Source organism: Coregonus lavaretus (assembly GCF_964263955.1).
Source record: "Coregonus lavaretus genome assembly, chromosome: 28".
In the NCBI taxonomy this organism is placed as follows: Eukaryota; Metazoa; Chordata; class Actinopteri; order Salmoniformes; family Salmonidae; genus Coregonus; species Coregonus lavaretus.
The window spans coordinates 16,774,416-16,799,614 of NC_140015.1; the positions used below are offsets into that span (position 1 = coordinate 16,774,416).

At 44.1% G+C, this 25,199-nt stretch overlaps 1 protein-coding gene, 1 long non-coding RNA gene and 1 pseudogene across 3 annotated transcripts; all 3 read right to left on the reverse strand.

Moving 5' to 3' along the window:
• Positions 1-444: 444 nt before the first annotated feature.
• Positions 445-1,272, reverse strand: LOC311103897 (P2Y purinoceptor 11-like; annotated as a pseudogene). Its single transcript has 2 exons — positions 1,258-1,272; positions 445-1,098 (listed from the first exon to the last, which is right to left on the reverse strand). The product of its transcript is annotated as a P2Y purinoceptor 11-like (transcript).
• A 202-nt stretch (positions 1,273-1,474) lies between these two features.
• LOC311103474 (suppressor of SWI4 1 homolog) lies at positions 1,475-6,184 on the reverse strand. Its single transcript, XM_084145040.1, has 12 exons — positions 5,998-6,184; positions 5,545-5,715; positions 5,215-5,316; positions 4,651-4,701; positions 4,295-4,465; positions 4,021-4,097; positions 3,681-3,788; positions 3,280-3,403; positions 2,892-2,970; positions 2,567-2,696; positions 2,324-2,484; positions 1,475-2,216 (listed from the first exon to the last, which is right to left on the reverse strand). The coding sequence occupies exons 1-12, from the start codon at positions 6,010-6,012 to the stop codon at positions 1,759-1,761; spliced, it is 1,647 nt and encodes a 548-aa protein (XP_084001166.1). The 5' UTR covers positions 6,013-6,184; the 3' UTR covers positions 1,475-1,758.
• Positions 6,185-15,230: 9,046 nt separating this feature from the next.
• On the reverse strand, positions 15,231-18,415 carry LOC311103796. The gene is made up of 3 exons (XR_014610121.1): positions 18,353-18,415; positions 15,959-16,215; positions 15,231-15,850 (listed from the first exon to the last, which is right to left on the reverse strand). It is a non-coding gene; the product is annotated as an uncharacterized lncRNA (long non-coding RNA).
• Positions 18,416-25,199: the final 6,784 nt, after the last annotated feature.

A 25,199-nucleotide genomic window follows, 5' to 3' on the forward strand; every position in this document is an offset into this window, starting at 1 on the left:
CATCCCACTTGTAAAGCAGCTGCTTCCTCTTGATGTGCCTCTTTATCAATAACTACCGCATCCTTTTCCATTTCAAACAAGCGCATTCTACCAACCACCATCCACTGTGTCCTAGGGCACAAAATGGTGGTTATAATAACTTTTTTTTCCTGTTCTGTAAGCTCATGTGAAAACTAAGTTATGTACGAATGTAGCAACATTTCAAATAGTTATTTTGAATTAGTTCAATTTCTATTGTCCGATACTGTAATAATGAATATGGAAGAGGGCATAGTTTAGACTTTATTGAAAAAAACACGACCATCAACAACATCTTACATCAGAACATTGGAAGGAACATTAGCTGCAGTTATTTACAGATAATTCATCAGCTATGTGTAACACTTGCTTATCAGAAACACCATCAGTGCAAGCATCCAAAGAGCAGCAAGAGCATCATTTATTTCATGTCCTCCTCATTGCCATATCTGCAGAGCTCCTTCCACAGCAGGCCACTCTGATGCTATCAAACACAGCCATGTAGAGCAGTGGATGGATGCACATGTTCAGTGTAGCCAGTCCCTTGGACACCTGGTAGGCCTTGTGCACCCAGTCGCAGACAGAGCCAAGTTTAACCTTCCGGTAGAGATAGTAGCTCTGGAGGAGGTGATAAGGCACAAAGGAAATGGCATATAGCACCACCACTGCAAACACCATCAGGGCCACCTTCCGTTTCTCTAGGGAGGTTATATTTTCATTCCTCCACACTGCGCAGTTTGATGCAAATGTGACCAGGAAGGGAATAAAACACCCAACCACAGACAGAAACATTTTGTAAAACAAGTGAGAGTATGCAACTGTAACCTCATGACTGGTGGTGCAATAGGAGTAGGATACACAATTGGTTTTGTTGTGGATGCAAACTTCAACACAGGAGAGGAGATGGCTGTCACAAAGATCCAGATGATGACACTGGCAGCCTTGGCTTTGGCGGGGTTCACATGGTTGCGGGTGAAGAAGGGGTGCACAATGGCCACAGAGGTTCACACTGATACACATGATGAAGTAGATGCTAACATACAGGTTGCAGGTCAAGAGGAAGCGTTCTATTTTACAGACCTCAGAATAAAGCCAGATTAGTACTGGTACTTACTCATTGACACTGACGTAAGGCTACAGTTACTGTGGTAGACATTCACACGGAGACCAGTAGAACTTCCCATGATACGTTAGTTACATGTACAACAAACATTTAAAGCAGTCACTTCCCTTTCTGACCTCTGCCTCCCCCATCAACCCATTTGTATGTATTTTGAAAAAGTGTGACTAACGCTGCATGCCATTGTTCAACTTGTAGCACATTACCAATTGCACATTTCACAACTTGAGTGTCATGCGCTTCAGCCTCGGCTCCAGTTCACGCTCATGCTTTGAGGTGAAAGCCTGTGGCAGAGGCTACATGTGTCAGCCGCAAGGAAAAAAAGGCAACACACAATTGAGCTGTACTTTGCATTCAGCAATTTATTTGCCAATGCTTATAACATGTTTAATAAACATCTTCACAAGGTACAAAACTACATCATTGCATTTTCATCCAGTCCTCCCGCTGACTTGTTGCAATACCAATGTCCTTTCATGAATTAATACATTCCTGTTCATGTTGGCATGTTGATCAGAAGCTGCAGTGACAACAATAGAGAGTCCATATTGCCACCTGGTGTTCTACCACGGTAGTGTGCTCAGCATTCATCAGTCCAGGCTTTCAGAGGGTTGTGAAGCTCAGCTCTTCCCCTTCCTCTGTTTGAAGCCCCCCTTCGCCCCTCCAGGACCCTTCTTCAAACCACCATGACGAGGTCTGCCCTTAAACGTAGAACCCCCATCACCCCCAAATGTCTTTCCCCTCTCAAACTTCTTCCCTCCAAATCTCTTATCTCCTTCACTGAATTTCTTCCCTCCAAACCGCTTGTCCCCATCCCCAAATTTCTTTCCTCCAAACCTCTTGCCCCCCGGTGACATCTTTCCAAAAGATTTGCCTCCATCCCCAAATTTCTTTCCCTCTTTCCTGTCCCGGTCACCCCCCATTCGGTCTCTGGGTTTCCCTCCTGGACCAGACCTATGAGGTGACTTGGAACCATATTTGTTTTTACTGTCGTCGCCAGAAAACGGTTTCCTCTTCTTGAAGGGTCCACCTGAGGGCCTTTCAGGTCTTTGCCTCCTCTTGGCTGCAGGGAACATATCTAGATGGGGGAGGGAGAAAAATAAATATAGAAGGTGATTGTCTGCCAAAGTAGCACAATAATATAGTACAACAAAACAGACTATAGAAACTTGGTTCAGTACATACCTTCATCTGGCTCCTCCCCTACAGCCTGTCTGTAGTACTCTGCCTCGTCGTCAGATTCAACAACCGGAGGCCTGTTATCCTGGTTCCCAGGATCCTCCACTTCAGGGTCATGCTCTTCCTCCTCCTGGCGCTTCCTCTTGATGCCTGCCATGCTTCTTTTCCTAACATTACAGAAACAAACATCACTGTTCCACTCCAACTCAGATAGAATGAAAAGCAGTTACAATGTGCTATAACACTCACTTGTTCTCCTCCCGTAACGCTTTCTTTTGGGCAACATCCTGCTCTTGTTTTTTCTTCCGTTCCTGCTTTTCTTTCATCTGCGCCTCTTTTCGGATCAGGATCTCCTGAAGCTCTTCCTCAGTCTTGGCGACTTCAGAAAATACATTCAGAGGGCCTGCATCAGCATTTTACCATGACCAATCAACAGAAACACCCATTCTCGGTGGATGTGTCAGTAAGCGTTTACTTTTTTGTTGTTGAAATATCACAGGTAATCATAGTTATCTTTTCATCATGTACATCCCACGGACAGCTAAATCAACAGGAAACTGACAGGTGTACTTACTGACTGCATGGTAGAGTATGTTTCCCTCTCCCATTCCCTCCTCGATCTTCACCAGCTGCATGGTGATGCGTGGGCCAATCTGAAGAGAAAACAAACCGATGCTGTAAAAACCTACCAGAAACTGGTTACAATGTCACATCAGTAGGATCAACTGCTGAAGGCACCATGGTGATAACCTCTGTCAGGATGTGTCAGTAAGCGTTTACTTTTGTGAAATATCACAGGTAATCATAGTTGTCTTCTCATCATGTACATCCCATGGACAGAAAAAGACAAGACAAACTGATGCTATAAACCTAGTATTTATAGTCACTGCCAACACAGACAACTCTATTGAAACACTGGTTACAATGTAATCCCAGCCACTCTAAGGCACCATGGTAATCACCTCAGTCAGTCTCACAGCGCTCTGTTGAGACTCCATGTTACCACGCCCGGAGTAGATCTGTGGCAGTTCCGTTATGTTGTGATCTCCATCTTGCTCGGCTTCACTTTCTGAAAGATTGGCCCCTCTGAAAGAAAGTTAGCAGGGTAAGAGAGCACATAACAGCCGGTCAAATGTAAACAACCATGCACTACACAGTAGGGTAAATCAGAATGACTTTGTAGGTAGATCACTTCACAGCCAACATAGACATGGTAGTATCACCCAAATAACATTATGAAACATTAGAAACAGCTAAAAATCGAAGCAATATTGAGAACCCAAACACATGCAGATAGACCAGCCTCAAGTACAGCAGGAGATAGTCTGCCGTCTGCTAGGACAACAACAGCCAGGGCTCTTACTTCATCAGCAGCTCACTGATGTCCTCAAACTTGCTCATGTTGGGGAACTTTTCCTGCATCAGCTTCTTCACTCCTCTACTCATGCCCACAGGGACTACTTTCAGACTGCTGCAGAGGGGGACAGGGAGAAGGACAAGGATGAGTGTGGACTGAACCATTTAGCCAGCTACAGGGGGGGTGGGGTTTCTGCATGATGGGCGCATCAGTGCGTTTACTTTGAATATACATCACTAAACAGTCAATTCACAATCTGTCATCCTCTGAGCCCTAGCAGTCTTCCTATAGAGTAACCAAGCCACCTTGAATTAAAATGAGTGCACAAAACATATTGTATACTTACTAATGGCGAAATTCAATTTCTTGAGACACTGGATCGTAGTTCAGCAAAACACATCTCTTTATGGCGTTGAGGGCTACCTACAAGAAGCAAATCTGTTAAAATGCATACTAACCTGATTCTCGTCAATCTAATACTAAAGGATAAAAGGATTGTGGGATATCAGAAAGCGTTTACTTTTGAGTGATCGTCACAGATAATCAGAAGACTATAATATCATCATATTTCACAAATCCTCAATCCAGCAAAAATCCATGTACTGGTACCTTTGACATACCTTGTGCACATTGATGGATGGGAACATGTTTTGGAACATGGTGGCCATAAGTTTGACATGCATGCCCTCTGAGCCAAAGTTATTGAGGACCAGCAGTGGATGATGCGTGAACTGCTGTTCATGCATTCTGTGCCTCTTCAGCGACGAGACCACATCTTTAATAAGAGAGTACTGAAAACGAGAAATAACATATTTAGGAAAAGCAATTGAAGCCCTAAACCCTATATTTGCTTGTTTCTAGTATTGGGGCTCATCAGTGCGTTTACTTTGAACATATATCACTGAACAGTCATGTCGAAATCTGTCATCCTTTGAGCCTATTTCTCCCATTAAGTCATATGGGTTTGTGTACTCACTTTGGTCACCCGGAAATGGAGCATAGGGCCTTTGGGCAGCCGAGCAAGCCTCTGGAAAGAGAAAAAAATATTTTAAAAAAATAAAAATTCACTCACTCATTTGCCATTAGGATCTGGTAAACAGCCCAACTGTAGATATTGATGCATCAGTGATAAAACATCTTAATCATGAATTCAGATATTCTCATAACTCATCATCTGCATCAGCAATTGGAATAACTAAGGAGGTGGCTGACACAGCATATACTTCATTGATCAATAGCAATAAATCATAAATATATTATCTTTGCCTGCCTTTGAAAGGCCAAGGGTTTAGAGAGCAGCTGTAAAAATAGGGACTGTGTCTACTGCTAAAACCCCTCATGGTACAGTAATGCAACAGGGGTGTTAACATTACGCCGATTCTGTTGCAAAACATTTAGTCTGTTGCAAAATAATTTGTTTACTCCAAACATAAAACGTTTTGACAACAAAAACAAGAGTTTTGTTTACTTAAGTTTGGTTCATAAACAGTTAAACGGTTTCAGTAATGAATACACCCCTGGTGTTTGCAGACATATTTACCATGTTGACACTGCTGGGCGTCTTGGTGAAGATCATGAAGTGTGTCACTCCAAGTGGTCCTGCTACAGCCACAAAGTCCTTCAGCACATTCTTCTTCCTCACCTGTCAATCACACGCAGGCAAGCCCTCAAATGCAATCCATTATGAGCACAAGATGCACTTGTATGTATACTCAGAGCAGTGGTTGAAAGTGCAAAATCACAGAATTATGATTCGTTTTTATAAATTCACAAAATATATTAAGTAACAAATGTGGCTTGAAGTAATTTCACTTTGATTCAAGTCAGTTATAAAGACCAGTTTAGAGTTTCATGACATGAACAAACGGACCTTAAGGGATTCTGCAGTGAATGGCTCCATGACGCGCCGCATGTCCTCCACGAGTTGACCGACATTCTTGCCGACTTGGCCACGGTGAAACACGAAGGAGTGAGGGACCGCACCGAACACCTCTTCCGCCACATGGTTCGCACTCAAACGTGATTTCTTCTGGTTTTTGGTCTGAAATTGAATTAACACGTTAGTTTAGCTGGCCAATATACTTCCCTATGTTACGAGCTAACGCCGGTACTGTAGCCGTTGTGGATGTAACCATTGTTCAGATATTCTCATAACATCATTTTTTCATCCACCTAGCTAAACATCCACATGCTGATAAGACAATCTTCAATATAGTTCCCAGTATATTCCGTTTACAATAACCTGAATCGTGTCAATAGCTAGCTAGCTAACCTAACGTTAGTTAGAAAACTTTAGTTAGCCAACAACTTCTTAACTGCTTACCTTGGACTTTCCCATACTGGCAGTTGAAATTTAACAAAACAATATAATAAATCCAATAATATAAAATGTGGCTAATGAACCTAGTTATCTGAATGTAAAAAGCGAGCAAATTCTGATACGTCTCTCCATGTCCTCCATTTCAATCAGATACTGCGTGACCGCTTTTCAACCACGTGGATCTTACTGCGCCGGCGCGTTCTGTGTCACATTGAAAAACGTTCGTCTTATTCAAATGCCTAACCAAACTTTTGTTCTCAGCTTCAAACGTGTGTATTTGGCAACCAACCTGGTGTTGCTAGAGGAATTTAAAGAAAATTTGCAAGATAAAGTCTAAAAGGTAAAACTTCATTTTAAGGGGTCCTTATTACATGTAACAGGTATTGTAGTTAATCGTAATAACTCATAGTTACAATATAATAACATGTAACTGGTGGTAATTGCAGTCTGTCATTACAGAGGTGTAACAACAAATGCTTGTGACCATGTTTGTTACAAATGGAGAAGTTTCCACTAAATTCACCAATTTAGTGTTTAGTTTCTTCTCAGCTGCATCCGAGTCAGTAATAACTGTCACAAGGTTGTAATCTCTTGTGGACAGATGTGCAGGGTGTCAGAGATTAGAAAGGTTGGAAGCTCAATAGGCTCTAGTTACCTTCCAGTCAATCCGCACTCTTCAAAATCTCCACTCAATGTTGTTGCTAGCACTTGCCCCTAAAGTGTACCATCTGGGTTACCTTGGTTGAGTTTACAAAAACATATTATATATAGGTCAACCTCACAGACTGGGATCTACCATATGGGTCTCATACCAGAATATAATTAAGCAATAAGGCACAAGGGGGTGTGTTACATGGCCAATATATGTGGTATATGTGGCCCCGTGTTGCTCAGTTGGTAGAGCATGGCGCTTGCAACGCCAGGGTTGTGGGTTCGATTCCCACGGGGGGCCAGTATAAAAAAAGAAGAAGTATGCACTCACTAATTGTAAATCGCTCTGGATAAGAGCGTCTGCTAAATGACTAAAATGTAAATGTAAAATGTGCCTTATTGCTATTATAAACTGGTTACCAACGTAATTAAAGCAGTAAAAATAAATGTTTTGTCATCCCCGTGGTATACGGTCTGATATACCACTGCTGTCAGCCAATCAGCATTCAGGGTTCGAACCACCCAGTTTATAATACAAAAATAATGTATAATTCATCTTTACATTTACATTTACATTTACGTCATTTAGCAGACGCTCTTATCCAGAGCGACTTACAAATAGGTGCATTCACCCTATAGCCAGTGGGATAACCACTTTACAATATCTTTTTTTTTTTTTTTGGGGGGGGGTAGAAGGATTACTTTATCCTATCCCAGGTATTCCTTAAAGAGGTGGGGTTTCAAATGTCTCCGGAAGGTGGTGAGTGACTCCGCTGTCCTGGCGTCGTGAGGGAGCTTGTTCCACCATTGGGGTGCCAGAGCAGCGAACAGTTTTGACTGGGCTGAGCGGGAACTATGCTTCCGCAGAGGAAGGGGAGCCAGCAGGCCAGAGGTGGATGAACGCAATGCCCTCGTTTGGATGTAGGGACTGATCAGAGCCTGAAGGTACAGAGGTGCCGATCCCCTCACAGCTCCATAGGCAAGCACCATGGTCTTGTAACAGATGCGAGCTTCAACTGGAAGCCAGTGGAGTGTGCGGAGGAGCGGGGTGACGTGAGAGAACTTGGGAAGGTTGAACACCAGACGGGCTGCGGCATTCTGGATGAGTTGTATGGGTTTAATGGCACAGGCAGGGAGCCCAGCCAACAGCGAGTTGCAGTAATCCAGACGGGAGATGACAAGTGCCTGGATTAGGACCTGTGCCGCTTCCTGTGTAAGGCAGGGTCGTACTCTCCGAATGTTGTAGAGCATGAACCTGCAGGATCGGGTCACCGCCTTGATGTTAGCGGAGAACGACAGGGTGTTGTCCAGGGTCACGCCAAGGCTCTTCGCACTCTGGGAGGAGGACACAATGGAGTTGTCAACCGTGATGGCGAGATCATGGAACGGGCAGTCCTTCCCCGGGAGGAAGAGCAGCTCCGTCTTGCCAAGGTTCAGCTTGAGGTGGTGATCCGTCATCCATACTGATATGTCTGCCAGACATGCAGAGATGCGATTCGCCACCTGGTTATCAGAAGGGGGAAAGGAGAAGATTAGTTGTGTATCGTCAGCGTAGCAATGATAGGAGAGGCCATGTGAGGATATGACAGAGCCAAGTGACTTGGTGTATAGGGAGAATAGGAGAGGGCCTAGAACTGAGCCCTGGGGGACACCAGTGGTGAGAGCACGTGGTGCGGAGACAGCTTCTCGCCACGCCACTTGGTAGGAGCGACCGGTCAGGTAGGACGTGATCCAGGAGTGAGCCGCGCCGGAGATGCCCAGCTCGGAGAGGGTGGAGAGGAGGATCTGATGGTTCACAGTATCAAAGGCAGCAGACAGGTCTAGAAGGACAAGAGCAGAGGAGAGAGAGTTAGCTTTAGCAGTGCAGAGAGCCTCCGTGACACAGAGAAGAGCAGTCTCAGTTGAATGACCAGTCCTGAAACCTGACTGGTTTGGATCAAGAAGGTCATTCTGAGAGAGATAGCAAGAGAGTTGGCTAAAGACGGCACGCTCAATAGTTTTGGAAAGAAAAGAAAGAAGGGATACTGGTCTGTAGTTGTTGACATCAGTGTTGGTTTTCTGAGAAGGGGTGCAACTCTCGCTCTCTTGAAGACGGAAGGGACATAGCCAGCGGTCAAGGATGAGTTGATCAGCGAGGTGAGGTAGGGGAGAAGGTCACCGGAGATGGTCTGGAGAAGAGAGGAGGGGATGGGGTCAAGCGGGCAGGTTGTTGGGCGGCCTGCAGTCACAAGTCGCAAGATTTTATCTGGAGAGAGAGGGGAGAAAGAAGTCAAAGCATAGGGTAGGGCAGTGTGAGCAGGACCAGCAGTGTCATTAGACTTAACAAACGAGGATCGGATGTCGTCAACCTTCTTTTCAAAGTGGTTGACGAAGTCATCCACAGAGAGAGAGGAGGGGGGGGGGGGGGGGGATTCAGCAGGGAGGAGAATGTGGCAAAGAGCTTCCTAGGGTTAGAGGCAGATGCTTGGGATTTAGAGTGGTAGAAAGTGGCCTTAGCAGCAGAAACAGATAAAGAAAATGTAGAGAGGAGGGAGTGAAAAGATGCCAGGTCGGCAGGGAGTTTAGTTTTCTTCCATTTCCGCTCCGCTGCCCGGAGCTCTGTTCTGTGAGCTCGCAATGAGTCATCAAGCCACGGAGCTGGAGGGGAGGACCGAGCCGGCCGGGAGGATAGGGGACACAGAGAGTCAAAGGATGCAGAAAGGGAGGAGAGGAGGGTTGAGGAGGCAGAATCAGGAGATTGGAGGGAGAAGGATTGAGCAGAGGGAAGAGATGATAGGATGGAAGAGGAGAGAGTAGTGGGAGAGAGAGAGTGAAGGTTGCGGCGGCGCATTACCATCTGTGTAGGGGCAGAGTGAGTAGTGTTGGAGGAGAGCGAGAGAGAAAAGGATACAAAGTAGTGGTCGGAGACATGGAGGGGAGTTGCAGTGAGATTAGTAGAAGAGCAGCATCTAGTAAAGATGAGGTCAAGCGTATTGCCTGCCTTGTGAGTAGGGGGGGACGGTGAGAGGGTGAGGTCAAAAGAGGAGAGGAGTGGAAAGAAGGAGGCAGAGAGAAATGAGTCAAATGTAGACGTAGGGAGGTTGAAATCCCCCAAAACTGTGAGGGGTGAGCCATCCTCAGGAAAGGAACTTATCAAGGCGTCAAGCTCATTGATGAACTCTCCAAGGGAACCTGGAGGGCGATAGATGACAAGGATATTAAGCTTAAATGGGCTAGTGACTGTGACAGTATGGAATTCAAATGAGGAGATAGACAGATGGGTTAGGGGAAAAATTGAGAATGTCCACTTGGGAGAGATGAGGATTCCTGTGCCACCACCCCTCTGACCAGATGCTCTCGGGGTATGCGAGAACACATGGTCAGACGAGGATAGAGCAGTAGGAGTAACAGTGTTTTCAGTGGTAATCCATGTTTCCGTCAGCGCCAGGAAGGTCGAGGGACTGGAGGGTAGCATAGGCTGGGATGAAGTCAGCCTTGTTGGCCGCAGAACGGCAGTTCCAGAGGCTGCCTGAGACCTGGAACTCCAGGTGTGGGGTGCGTGCAGGGACCACCAGGTTAGAGAGGCAGCAGCCACGCGGTGTGAGGCGTTTGTGTAGCCTGTGCGGAGAGGAGAGAACAGGGATAGGCAGAGGCATAGTTGACAGGCTGTAGCAAATGGCTACAATAATGCAGAGGAGATCGGAATGAAATGAACTAAACATCTGGGAAAGGAGAGAGTAAAAACCGCTACCCATTTACGCTACCCATTATGAAAACCTGAATCTCTTTGCCATGCAAGTAAGAGGATAAACCCACAAGTACACCACAGAGTACATTTAATAAGTACAATGCAATTACTAGGTGTTAGACAGGATTTAGCTAGTTGAAATTAAGTATATCTTGAGCAGTGGTGTAAAGTCGTTAAGTAAAAATACTTTCAAGTACTATTTAAGTCGTTTTTCGGGGTATCTGTACTTTACTTTACTATTTATATTTTTGACAACTTTTACTTTTACTTCACTACATTCCTAAAGAAAATAATGTACTTTTTACTCCATACAATTTCCCTGACACCCAAAAGCACTCATTACATTTTGAATGCTTAGCAGGACAGGAAAATTGTCAAATTCACACACTTATCAAGAGAACATCCCTGGTCATCCCTACTGCCTCTGATCTGGCGGACTCACTAAACACAAATGCTTCATTTGTAAAATGTCTGATTGTTGGAGTGTGCCCCTGGCTATCCGTAAATAAATAAAAAACAAGAAAATGGTGCCGTGTGGTTTGCTTATATGAGGAATTTGAAATGATTTATACTTTTACTTTTGATACTTAAGTATATTTTAGCAATTACATTTACTTTTGATACATAACTATATTTAAATCCAAATACTTCTAGACTTTTACTCAAGTAGTATTTTACTGGCTGACTTTCACTTTTATTTGAGTCATTTTCTAATAAGGTATCTTTACTTTTACTCAGGCATAACAACTGGATACTTTTCCCACCACTAATCTTGAGGGGTACTTACTTGTAATGAATGTGTACTTATATAGTATGTTACCCATCCTGACAACCTGGCCCTAATTTTAAAGCTTCTGGAAGCACCATCCAAGTAAAAAAAATGAACACACTAGTACTCCACAGAGTACATGTAATAGCTGCATAAGTACAATGTAATTGCTAGGTGTTACACAGGATTTAGCTTGTTAAAATGAAGTGTATCTTGAGGTATACTTACTTGTAATTATTGTGTACCTACAAAGTACGTTACCATTTCTGACAATCTAATCGTCAGCTTCTGAAAGCGCCATCCAAGTGAGAAAATAAACACACTAATACACCACAGAGTACATATCTGTAATATCTGCATAAGTACAAGGTTGTCGCTAGATGTTATACAGGATTGAGCTATTTAAAGTGATATGTAACTTTATATTTACGTATGAGCAATTTCTATATTAAGTATTACTCATTACCAAGTGAAAATACCTACAAACAAAAGATGAGCTTCTACTTTAGTCAACTTTATTGCAACATGTAAAAATACCTTACATTTCTTACAAAATAATAAGGATTTCTATTGTTAGATTAATAATTTGATTCATTATATTAAACAAAGATATAGGCCTACTCAATAACATAAAAATAACTATTCTAGTGGTGACTCAAATCAAATTTTATTGGTCGCATACACATACACTATATAGACAAAAGTATGTGGACACCCCTTCAAATTAGTGGATTCGGCTATTTCAGCCACACCCGTTGCTGACAGGTGTATAAAATCGAGCACACTGCCATGCAATCTCTATAGACAAACATTGGCAGTAGAATGGACTTACTGAATAGCTCAGTGACTTTCAACGTGGCACTGTCATAGGATGCCACCTTTCTAACAAGTCAGTTTGTAAAATTTCTGCACTGCTACAGCTGCCCCGGTCATTGAGAAGTGGAAACATCTAGGAGCCACAACAGCTCAGCCACGAAGTGGTAGGCCACACAAGCTCACAGAATGGAACCACCAAGTGCTGAAGCGCGTAGTGCGTTAAAATCGTCTCTCCACGGGTTCAACACTCACTACCAGGGGTGAAAAAAGTACCACATTTTCATACTTGAGTAAAAGCAAAGTTACGTTAATAGAAAATGACTCAAGTAAAAGTGAAAGTCACCCAGTAAAATACTACTTGAGTAAAAGTCTAAAAGTATTAGTTTTTTACATTTACATTTACATCATTTAGCAGACGCTCTTATCCAGAGCGACTTACAAATTGAATATACTTAATTATCAAAAGTAAATGTAATTGCTCAAATATACTTAAGTATCAAAAGTAAAAGTATAAAATGCATCCTGTTAGTTTAGACGCCAATCTGTTATGATGAGTTTCTGGTATCGAGAGGTTCAGGATGCAAGAGAGTAGTCGACACTCATATGGGGAGTTGATTCAGTCATTATTTAATGGTTACAATAATGGATTCAGTGACAGGTGGTACGGACGTAGCCTCCTGACACCTGAATGACTTCCAAACAAAATCTCTCAGTTTATATAATGCTCTCCCGATCTACTTCTGTCCAACATCTAGCTGCCAACCATCATTGAGTGTCACTCATCTACCACAATAGCATCCCCATACTTGGTATTGTCACCCTAGACAGGCCATTCCATCACATACTTTAGCACAAGTGTCCCCCAATCTATCTTGGCACGCAGACCTTCTGTCCCTCACCAGTGACCTCTATAACACATGGCGTGTCCTTTTCCTCTCTCCCTCACATACATCTTATGAGTTTTACATACATTAATGAATCTTGTATCACAAATCATTATAACAATCCCTCATTTTCTTTCTTCTTGTTGTTGCAAGAAGAATTCCATTAATATAACATTAATTGAACCAAACAAACCAAACATACAAATGAATTCCTAACCTCCTGACATCATCCCAGAAAATACATTGATTCATGACAACTTGTAAGCTACATGGATATTATAATATATTAAAATGAATATATCCCAATAAAAATAAATTCAGTCTTCTTCATCAATGTTCATTCAGATGAATCCCAAGCCTTTCTCTGGTCACTTGGGGCGCTATCTTATCGACTGAGTTAGTCTTGTTTCCACATCTTCAATCCTGTAAACCTTAAATTCCACGTTATACAGTTCCAACTTAACATTCCCCATTCCTCAATCAACATTATCAATGGACTCTACACTGGAATAAGATGATATAGATGAAGAATTAGTACTCTTAATAACTTCCTGTACGTCTCTAATATTTCCCATAGCTTTAGTTAAATTCCCAAGACCTTCCTATTCTTATGGCAAGCATGTACAACATGATCCTCCCCCTATAATCGCATACATTCCCCCTTTATCTACTATAATAGCATCCAATGCTATGCAATTATCAATTGCATATTGTTCAATGAGTAACATTTCAGACCCAATTGCTTGAAAATTCAAGACTGTTAATATTCAACTCTGTTCAACCCTGACTCTGTTCCCCTAATATGCCTGAGGAGAGATACACAGGATAACACTCTGTTTTCAGTCCCTGTTAAGTCAGTACACCCCTGAACTAGTTAGGATTGAGGAATTCAACCAAAAGTCAGATCAAATGAAAATAGCATAAACATTCCTATGTCTCAAATACCAAAACCTCATGATAGGAACCAATTAAGTTATTGCCTAGCAACAGAGATATGTACCACTCTAAACATCCCTATCAATACCACCCAATACTTCAAATGTATATAGTGACTAATATGTGAATACGGTAACTTAATAATCAACATGTTCATGATATCGTCACAATCCTTACATTAACTTACATGTTTCAAACAGTAAGATTCAAAAATGTCTACTCAAAATACATCACATAAGTGTATCCTAAGACATTACCATAATGTATCGCTGTTTTAACCATAATATCTATAGAAGACAGTTATCTCAATTGTACAAGCAATACCCCTCATGCTGAAAATAGTTAGTTACTAATATATACTAATTATTTACTTAAATCACTCAGTCATCTTATACATTATAGCCAAAACCAAATTACTTAACTCAACCTAATTTGGAATTACAATTCTTATTGATTCACTTGGCCCTTATCAATGAAAGTTAAAACCCTCAACTTTATCACCCATTACAACTGTCACAATGTACACTTATATTAACATACAGTATAAATATCCATAATTCTATTATGACCTTCCTCATCCTGAGAATAAATACAGATCATAATAATATAATAATATGCCATTTAGCAGACGCTTTTATCCAAAGCGACTTACAGTCATGTGCGCATACATTTTTACGTATGGGTGGTCCCGGGGATCGAACCCACTACCCACTACCCTGGCGTTACAAGCGCCATGCTCTACCAATTGAGCTACGAGGACCTCCTGCACCTCAGACTCAGACACCTCAGATTCCTGGAGCGGACCAGCCACCACCGGCCTGAGGAGAGACACATCTCAATGCATCCCTAGTACTATTAATTTAGCAGTGTATATACCTCCTACCCAAATTATGAAATGTAGATAAATCCAACCCCTTCCTTCTCCGGCACTTAAATCTTCTGGCGTCTCATCATTATGTTCTTCAGACAGCTTCATAGTTCAAAATGCATTGCCATGACAATGTCCCAACTTCAATGTCTCATCAGTCACCACCATCTCTACACCCCAAAGTCTTGTCCATTTGCCAACCATTATACTAACAACATGAGAAATGTTGTATTTAAACCGATCTTTCTCCATTCTCACTCAATGGTGGACTCCTGTCACACTCGCTCGATATAAAAACATGAGAAAATCAGTTGATTTGGAATACTCCTACAGTGGGACAAATAGATGCAGGTATCTCTCTCTGCTACTTTCCCCTCCATCGAAATAGCCAGCAACACCTAGTACTGACCTCCCCAACTGGATTCTGTCCATCTCTGACTTCTGTAATCTTTTACTGTCACATAGTCTCCAAGGCACAGAAAATGCTCAGATTCCCCTGTTAGGTTGGCAGAGAAGCCTTCACTCTTGGGAAGAAAGTCTTAGCAACATTGTTAGATGATACACCATATGTGTGATGAGGTGTGAATGACGGAGTCAGGCGCAGGAGGTAAAACACCGAAATCCAGAGTTTATTCAGTGTACATGAATAAAGCAGCTCAACCGAGCTACTCACTCTCACAATGAACAATCACTCACAAAGGACAAGGGGGCAGAGGGAACACTTATACACAGACTAATGAGGGAATGAGTACCAGGTGTGTGTGATTGACAAGACAAGACAAGACAAGACAAGACAAATGGAGTGATGATAAATGGAGCGGTAGTGGCTAGTAAGCCGGTGACGACGAACGTCGAAACCTGCCCGAGCAAGGAGGAGGAGCAGCCTCGGCTGAATTCGTGACAGTACCCCCCCCCCCCCCTTGACGCGCAGCTCCAGCAGACACCGGCCTCTGGGACGGCCAGGAGGACGCGGAGCAGGGCGAGTCAGATGGCGACGATGGAAGTCGAGGATATCCCTCACCAGGACCCAGCACCGTTCCTCCGGACCGTACCCTTCCCACTCCACGAGGTACTGAAGGCCCCCCACCTGGCGCCTCGAATCCAGTATGGAACGGACAGAGTACGCCGGCACCCCCTCGATGTCCAAAGGAGGTGGAGGGACCTCCTGCACCTCAGACTCCTGGAGCGGACCAGCCACCACCGGCCTGAGGAGAGACACATGAAACGAGGGGTTAATACGGTAATCAGGGGGGAGTAATAACCTATATGTGACCTCGTTGATTCTCCTCAGGACTTTGAACGGCCCTACAAACCGTAGGCTCAGCTTCCGGCAGGGCAGGCGGAGGGGCAGATTCCGGGTCGAGAGCCAGACCCCATCCCCCGGTACAAAGACGGGGGCCTCACTGCGGTGACGGTCAGCGTTGGCCTTCTGACGACGCACGGCATGTTGGAGGTGAACATGGGCAGCATTCCACATCTCCTCCGCGCGCCAAAACCAGTCATCCACCGCAGGAGCTTCGGTCTGGCTCTGGTGCCACGGTGCCAGAACCGGTTGATAACCTAAAACACACTGAAATGGCGTTAGGTTCGTAGAGGAGTGGCGGAGAGTTCTGGGCATATTCTGCCCATGGCAGGAACACCGACCACTCCCCCAGCCGGTCCTGGCAATAGGACCTCAGGAACCTACCCACATCCTGATTTACCCGTTCCACCTGCCCATTACTCTCAGGGTGGAACCCAGAGGTCAGGTTGACCGAGACTCCCAGACGTTCCATGAACGCCTTCCAGACTTTTGACGTGAACTGGGGACCTCGGTCAGACACTATATCCTCTGGTACCCCGTAGTGTGAAAACAGGGCCTCCGCAGTTTGCAGAGCCGTGGGGAGACCGGGCAGAGGAAGGAGGCGGCAGGCCTTCGAAAAGCGGTCCACAACGACCAGGATGAGGGAATGAGTGTGATTGACAAGACAAGACAAATGGAGTGATGATAAATGGAGCGGTAGTGGCTAGTAAGCCAGTGACGACGAACGCCGAAACCTGCCCGAGCAAGGAGGAGGGGCAGCCTCGGCTGAATTCGTGACAATATGCTACTATATCCTGTCTTCATATCAGTCAGTAGAAACCTTTATATTAGGAAGTGCACATTTTTGCATCTTGTTATAGGTCACTAGTTTCATAGACAGGCCTCCTCCACATCCTGCCTTATACCACAAATACACTTTCACTTTAAAAAATGTAATCTAACCCATAACACATTAATTACAACTGCTCATATTCTTAATACAATTTGCATATTTACCAAAAAGCCTCATGCGAGCAGTACTTCCCCCCTTTGGACACATGACTCACATCGTGACTCATGCGTTCAAAAACAAAACAACGACATTGTTTGTTAAACCAAAATAATAAATGACCTTAAAATGACAACATTTGATAATACCTAAACTTACTTGTATCCCATAAAGTAATTAAAGTAATATCAACATTGACTAGCGCCAGGTGTTCCTCATTCCGGACTAGCTCTCTCACCCTGACCTTATTATGGTCAGAATCATAGATATGACTATTGCCAAATTATAAACTTCTTCATAATTATTATTATTATAAATTACCCTCAACCCGATATAATAAATTACCTTAAATTCCTCATCGCATGCCTCTAGGCTTTCCAGTGTGGGTGATCAATTCACTCTAGAAAGTCAGGACAGAGTTCAGAGGTCATTCAAACCCTTCAAAGAAGTGTTCCATTCTATAGTATAAACTAATCATTAACAACAGTCAAAACATTTCTTAAATGTTATGTATCCCAAGCATACAGTAAGTCCTCATGACATTTCTTCTCAAAAGAAATCACGTGTTTACCCAAAACTTACTCATGACAGAAAAAACCTCAGAATGTTCCATATGTGTGTTCCTTTAATAGTTTATCTGTTAAGATATTGTGTCAGTAATATTTCTGTAGTGACCTCAGCTACAAGTTCCTATATTCCTCAGTTAATGTTGTCTTTCAGGCTCTACTCCCTTCCAACACTGCTTCATAATCCCTGGTGTTTTTTTGTTTAATACTCTATCTATTCTCTTTGTCCGCTTGCTTCACTTCCAATTAAGATAAGAGACTCGCTTCCCTGTGCGTCGTCCCTATACTATTATTATCCCCTATTATCAACTAAGATAATACCAATCCGCCATTACTAGAAGTCATCAGATCTGGTAACTGTCCAGTCTAAGGAGGCTACAAGTACCAAACCAAACACTTGCTGTAGTTGACAAGCATAAATTGAATTTATATCCATATTATCAATATCCAATTAATTGATAGACATTATGCCACCATTCTCAATCGTTTAATCTAGCATACCATTATGCAACCCCCAAAAAATTACCTGAAATACCTCGAAATCGTCTCGCTTTTCCTGTTAAATAAGTGAGTCTTTCCAATTGAACCAAGCACGCTACAAACCTTCAATTCTACATCACCAAACCAAATACTTTGTAGTATCTGTCTAAGCAACACATACCAACAGTAGAATTACACTCAGAAACCCAGATGACGTACGTCTACGTTTGGGTGAGCAAGTTAATACATACATAGCACTCTAATTATGATTTTCTCACTTCTCTAGTAATCGATTACACACATAAACTTAATCCTATTTTCACATCGTCACAAACTCCATATAGAACGTTAGAAACTTCTAGGTACTCACATCAAACAATCCCTTCGTGTTTTATTAACGATCCTCACTCAACACAAATCAACTTCGTCAAACATACTCCCAGCGGAACCAAAAAAACTGACTGTAGTTTCAAGGACACTGACCTTCCTGTCATTGGACCCTCACCAGTTCTCTAACCTTCAGGAAACCCCATCAAAGTCAAGCCTCTCATTAAAACATATACTTCTCCCCTTTTCTAAAAGAACCCACGTTCTCCATACCACTCCTTGATGTCATATGATGGGCATTGATGTACGGAACCACAATATAATGTTATATCAAAGCTTATTATCCAAACTTATATCAACTTATCATACATATTTACATTTACATCATTTAGCAGACGCTCTTATCCAGAGCGACTTACAAATTGGTGCATTCAACTTATGATAGCAAGTTATGATAGCACTTTTTTTCTTCTTTTTTTATGGGGGGGTGGGGGAGGGGGGGGGGGGGGGGGGGTAGAAGGATTGCTTTATACTATTCCAGGTATTCCTTAAAGAGGTAGGGTTTCAAGTGTCTCCGGAAGGTGGTCAGTGACTCCGCTGTCCTGGCGTCGTGGGGGAGCTTGTTCCACCATTGGGGTGCCAGAGCAGCAAATAGCTTTGACTGGGCTGAGCGGGAACTGTGCTTCTGTAGAGGTAGGGGAGCTAGCAGGCCAGAGGTGGATGAACGTAGTGCCCTCGTTTGTGTGTAGGGTCTGATCAGAGCCTGAAGGTAAGGAGGTGCCGTTCCCCTCACAGCTCCGTAGGCAAGCACCATGGTCTTGTAGTAGATGCGAGCCTCAACTGGAAGCCAGTGGAGTGTGCGGAGGAGCGGGGTGACAAGAGAGAACTTGGGAAGGTCGAACACCAGACGGGCTGCAGCGTTCTGGATAAGTTGTAGGGGTTTAATGGCACAGGCAGGGAGCCCAGCCAACAGCGAGTTGCAGTAATCCAGACGGGAGATGACAAGTGCCTGGATTAGGACCTGTGCCGCTTTCTGTGTAAGGTAGGGTCGTACTCTGCGAATGTTGTAGAGCATGAACCTGCAGGATCGGGTCACCGCTTTGATGTTAGCAGAGAACGACAGGGTGTTGTCCAGGGTCACGCCAAGGCTCTTTGCACTCTGGGAGGAGGACACAATGGAGTTGTCAACCGTGATGGCGAGATCATGGAGCGGGCAGTCCTTCCCAGGGAGGAAGAGCAGCTCCGTCTTGCTGAGGTTCAGCTTGAGGTGGTGATCCGACATCCACACTGATATGTCTGCCAGACATGCAGAGATGCGATTCGCCACCTGGTTATCAGAAGAATCAGAACAATTAATTGTGTGTCGTCTACGTAGCAATGATAGGAGAGACCATGTGAGGATATGACAGAGCCAAGTGACTTGGTGTATAGAGAGAATAGGAGAGGGCCTAGAACTGAGCCCTGGGGACACCAGTGGTGAGAGCACGTGGTGCGGAGACAGATTCTCGCCACGCCACCTGGTAGGAGCGACCTGTCAGGTAGGACGCAATCCAAGAGTGAGCAGTGCCGGAGATGCCCAACTCGGAGAGGGTGGAGAGGAGGATCTGATGGTTCACAGTATCAAAGGCAGCGGATAGGTCTAGAAGGATAAGAGCAGAGGAGAGAGAGTTAGCTTTAGCAGTGCGGAGAGCCTCCGTGACACAGAGAAGAGCAGTCTCAGTTGAATGACCAGTCTTGAAACCTGACTGGTTTGGATCAAGAAGGTCATTCTGAGAGAGATAGCAGGAGAGTGGGCTAGAGACGGCACGCTCAAGAGTTTTGGAGTGCAAAGAAAGAAGGGATACTGGTCTGTAGTTGTTGTCATCGGAGAGATCGAGTGTAGGTTTTTTGAGGAGGGGTGCAACTCTCGCTCTTTCAAATTAAAATTACTTTCTGCTCTTTGTTCATATAATAGCCTGTTGTTCCACATACCTCGATGCCATCTGGTGAACAAAAAATGGTTGCATCGAGTTTACTTAAAAGGTCTCTTCCCATCAACGCCATAGTAGTTGTAGCGTTTGTTATAAATGAATGTTGAAAATTAATATCCTACTAATCAATTTGTATGATGAGTTTCTGGTATCGAGAGGTTCAGGATGCAAGAGAGTAGTCGACACTCATATGGGGAGTTGATTCAGTCATTATTTAATGGTTACAATAATGGATTCAATGACAGGCGGTACGGACGTAGCCTAAATCTCTCAGTTTATATAATAATCTCCCGATCTACTTCTGTCCAACATCTAGCTGCCAACCATCATTGAGTGTCACTCATCTACCACAATAGCATCCCTATACTTGGTATTGTCACCCTAGACAGGCCATTCCATCACATACACCTTCTGAGATTAGCACAATTGTCCCCCAATCTATCTTGGCACGCACCAGTGACCTCTATAACACATGGCGTGTCCTTTCCCTCTCTCCCTCACATACATCTTATGAGTTTTACATACATTAATGAATCTTGTATCACAAATCATTATAACAGGTAGTAACCTGGAATGCATTTCAATTAACAGGTGTGCCTTCTTAAAAGTTAATTTGTGGAATTTCTTTCCTTCTTAATGCGTTTGAGCCAATCAATTGTGTTGTGACAAGGTAGGGTTGGTATACAGAAGATAGCCCTATTTGGTAAAATACCAAGTCCATATTATGGCAAGAACAGCTCAAATAAGCAAAGAGAAATGACAGTCCATCATTACTTTAAGACATGAAGGTCAGTCAATGTGGAACATTTCAAGAACTTTGAAAGTTTCTTCAAGTGCAGTCGCAAAAACCATCAAGCGCTATGATGAAACTGGCTCTCATGAGGACCGCCACAGGAATGGAAGACCCATATTTACCTCTGCTGCAGAGGATAAGTTCATTAGAGTTACCAGTCTCAGAAATTGCAGCCCAAATAAATGCTTCACAGAGTTCAAGTAACAGACACATCTCAACATCAGCTGTTCAGAGGGGACTGTGTGAATCAGGCCTTCATGGTCGAATTGCTGCAAAGAAACCACTACTAAAGGACACCAATAAGAAGAAGAGACCTGCTTGGGCCAAGTAAACACGAGCAATGAACATTAGACCAGTGGAAATGTGTCCTTTGGTCTGGAGTCCAAATTGGAGATTTTTGGTTCCAACCGCTGTGTCTTTGTGAGACACAGGGTGAACGGATGATCTCCGCATGTGTATTTCCCACCGTAAAGCATAGAGGAGGAGGTGATATGGTGTGGGGGTGCTTTGCTGGTGACACTGTCTGTGATTTATTTAGAATTCAAGGCACACTTAACCAGCATGGCTACCACATAATTCTGCAGCGATACGCCATTCCATCTGGTTTGTGTTAGTGGGACTATCATTTGTTTTTCAAAAGGACAATGACCCAACACACCTCCAGGCTGTGTAAGGGCTATTGTACCATGAAGGAGAGTGATGGAGTGCTGCAGCAGATGACCTGGCCTCCACAATCCCCCGACCTCAACCCAATTGAGATGGTTGGGATGAGTTGGACGGTAAAGTGAAGGAAAAGCAGCCAACAAGTGCTCAGCATATGTGGGAACTCCTTCAAGACTGTTGTAAAATCATTCCAGGTGAAGCTTGTTGAGAGAATGCCAAGAGTGTGCAAAGCTGTCATCAAGGCAAAGGGTGGCTATTTGAAGAATCTCAAATATAAAATATATGATTTGTTTAACACTTTTTTGTTTACTACATGATTCCATATGTATCATTTCATAGTTTTGATGTCTTCACTATCATTCTACAATGTAAAAAATAGTAAAAATAAAGAAAAACCCTTGAATGTGTAGGTGTGTCCAAACTTTTGACTTGTAGTGTATATATAAATATATATATACAGTGCATTCGGAAAGTATTCAGACCCCTATACTTTTTTGTTACGTTACAGCCTTATTCTAAAATGGATTTTACCAAGAGAATTTTCATCTATATTTAAAAAAAAAAAATCATACTGGCCCCCCTTGGGAATCGAACCCACAACCCTGGCGTTGCAAACACCATGCTCTACCAACTGAGCTACATCCCTGCCGGCCATTCCCTCCCATACCCTGGGCCAATTGTGCGACGCCCCATGGGTCTCCCGGTCGCGGCTGGCTACGACAGAGCCTGGATTCGAACCAGGATCTCTAGTGGCACAGCTAGCACTGCGATGCAGTGCCTTAGACCACTGCGCCACTCGGGAGACCACCACATCAGTCACTGGCAAAACTATTACAGACTACAAAGGGAAGCACAGCCGCGAGCTGCCCAGTGACACAAGCCTACCAGACGAGCTAAACCACTTCTATGCTCGCTTCGAGGCAAGCAACACTGAAGCATGCATGAGAGCACCAGCTGTTCCGGATGACTCTGTGATCACGCTCTCCGTAGCCGATGTGAGTAAGACTTTTAAGCAGGTCAACATTCACAAGGCCGCAGGGCCAGACGGATTACCAGGACGTGTACTCCGAGCATGTGCTGACCAACTGGCAAGTGTCTTCACTGACATTTTCAACATGTCCCTGACTGAGTCCCCGTGCCCAAGGACTCTAAGATAACCTGCCTAAATGACTACCGACCCGTAGCACTGACGTCTGTAGCCATGAAGTGCTTTGAAATGCTGGTCATGGCTCACATCAACAGCATTATCCCAGAAACCCTAGACCCACTCCAATTTGCATACCGCCCCAACAGATCCACAGATGATGCAATCTCTATTGCACTCCACACTGCCCTTTCCCACCTGGACAAGAGGAACACCTACGTGAGAATGCTATTCATTGACTACAGCTCAGCATTCAACACCATAGTGCCCTCTAAGCTCATCACTAAGCTAAGGATCCTGGGACTAAACACCTCCCTCTGCAACTGGATCCTGGACTTCCTGACGGGCTGCCCCCAGGTGGTAAGGGTAGGTAACAACACATCTGCCACACTGATCCTCAACACGGGGGCCCCTCAGGGGTGCGTGCTCAGTCCCCTCCTGTACTCCCTGTTCACCCATGACTGCATGGCCAGGCACGACTCCAACACCATCATTAAGTTTGCCGACGACACAACAGTGGTAGGCCTGATCACCGACAACGATGAGACAGCCTATAGGGAGGAGGTCAGAGACCTGGCCGTGTGGTGCCAGGATAACAACCTCTCCCTCAACGTGACCAAGACAAAGGAGATGATTGTGGACTACAGGAAAAAAAAGAGGACTGAGCACGCCCCCATTCTCATCGACGGGGCTGTAGTGGAACAGGTTGAGAGCTTCAAGTTCCTTGGTGTCCACATCACCAACGAAGTATCATGGTCCAAACACACCAAGACAGTCGTGAAGAGGGCACGACAAAGCCTATTCCCCCTCAGGAGACTGAAAAGATTTGGCATGGGTCCTCAGATCCTCAAAAAATTATACAGCTGCACCATCGAGAGCATCCTGACTGGTTGCATCACCGCCTGGTATGGCAACTGCTTGGCCTCCGACCGCAAGGCACTACAGAGGGTAGTGCGTACAGCCCAGTACATCACTGGGGCCAAGCTTCCTGCCATCCAGGACCTCTATACCAGGCGGTGTCAGAGGAAGGCCCTCAACATTTTGAAAGACTCCAGCCACCCTAGTCATAGACTGTTCTCTCTGCTACCGCACAGCAAGCGGTACCGGAGTGCCACGTCTAGGTCCAAAAGACTTCTCAACAGCTTCTACCCCCAAGCCATAAGACTCCTGAACAGCTAATCATGGCTACCCGGACTATTTGCACTGCCCCCCCATCCCATCCTTTTACGCTGCTGCTACTCTGTTAATTATTTATGCATAGTCACTTTAACTCTACCTACATGTACATATTACTTCAACTACCTCAACTAGCCGGTGCCCCCGCACATTGACTCTGCACCGGTACCCCCCTGTATATATAGCCTCCCTACTGTTATTTTATTTTACTTCTGCTCTTTTTTTCTCAACACTTTTTTTTGTTGTTGTTTTATGTTTACTTTTTTTGTTAAAAAGAAATGCACTGTTGGTTAAGGGCTGTAAGTAAGCATTTCACTGTAATGTCTGCACCTGTTGTATTCGACGCATGTGGCCAATAAAATTTGATTTGATTTGATTTGATTTGATTTGATTAAATAAAAAATCCCTCATCAATCTACACAGAATACCCCATAATGACAAAGCGAAAACCTTAGCTTATTTACATAAGTATTCAGACCCTTTGCTATGAGACTCGAAATTGAGCTCAGGTGCATCCTGTTTCCATTGATCATCCTTGAGATGTTTCTCCAACTTGATTGGAGTCCACCTGTGGTAAATTCAATTGATTGGACATGATTTGGAAAGGCACACACCTGTCTATATAAGGTCCCACAGTTGACAGTGCATGTCAGAGCAAAAACCAAGCCATGAGGTCCAAGGAATTGTCCGTAGAGCTCTGAGACATGATTTTGTCGAGGCACAGATCTGGGGAAGGGTACCAAAACATTTCTGCAGCATTGAAGGTATAATATAATATGCCATTTAGCAGACGCTTTTATCCAAAGCGACTTACAGTCATGCGTGCATACATTTTTGTGTATGGGTGGTCCCGGGGATCGAACCCACTACCTTGGCGTTACAAGCGCCATGCTCTACCAGCTGAGCTACAGAGGACCACAAGAACAAGAACACAGTGGCCTCCATCATTCTCAAATGGAAGAAGTTTGGAAACACCAAGACACTTCCTTGAGCTGTCGGCGGAGAAGGGCCTTGGTCAGGGAGGTGACCAAGAACCCAATGGTCACTCTGACAGAGCTCCAGAGTTCCTCTGTGGAGATGGGAGAACCTGCCAGAAGGACAACCATCAGAAGGACAACCATCTCTGCAGCACTCCACCAATCAT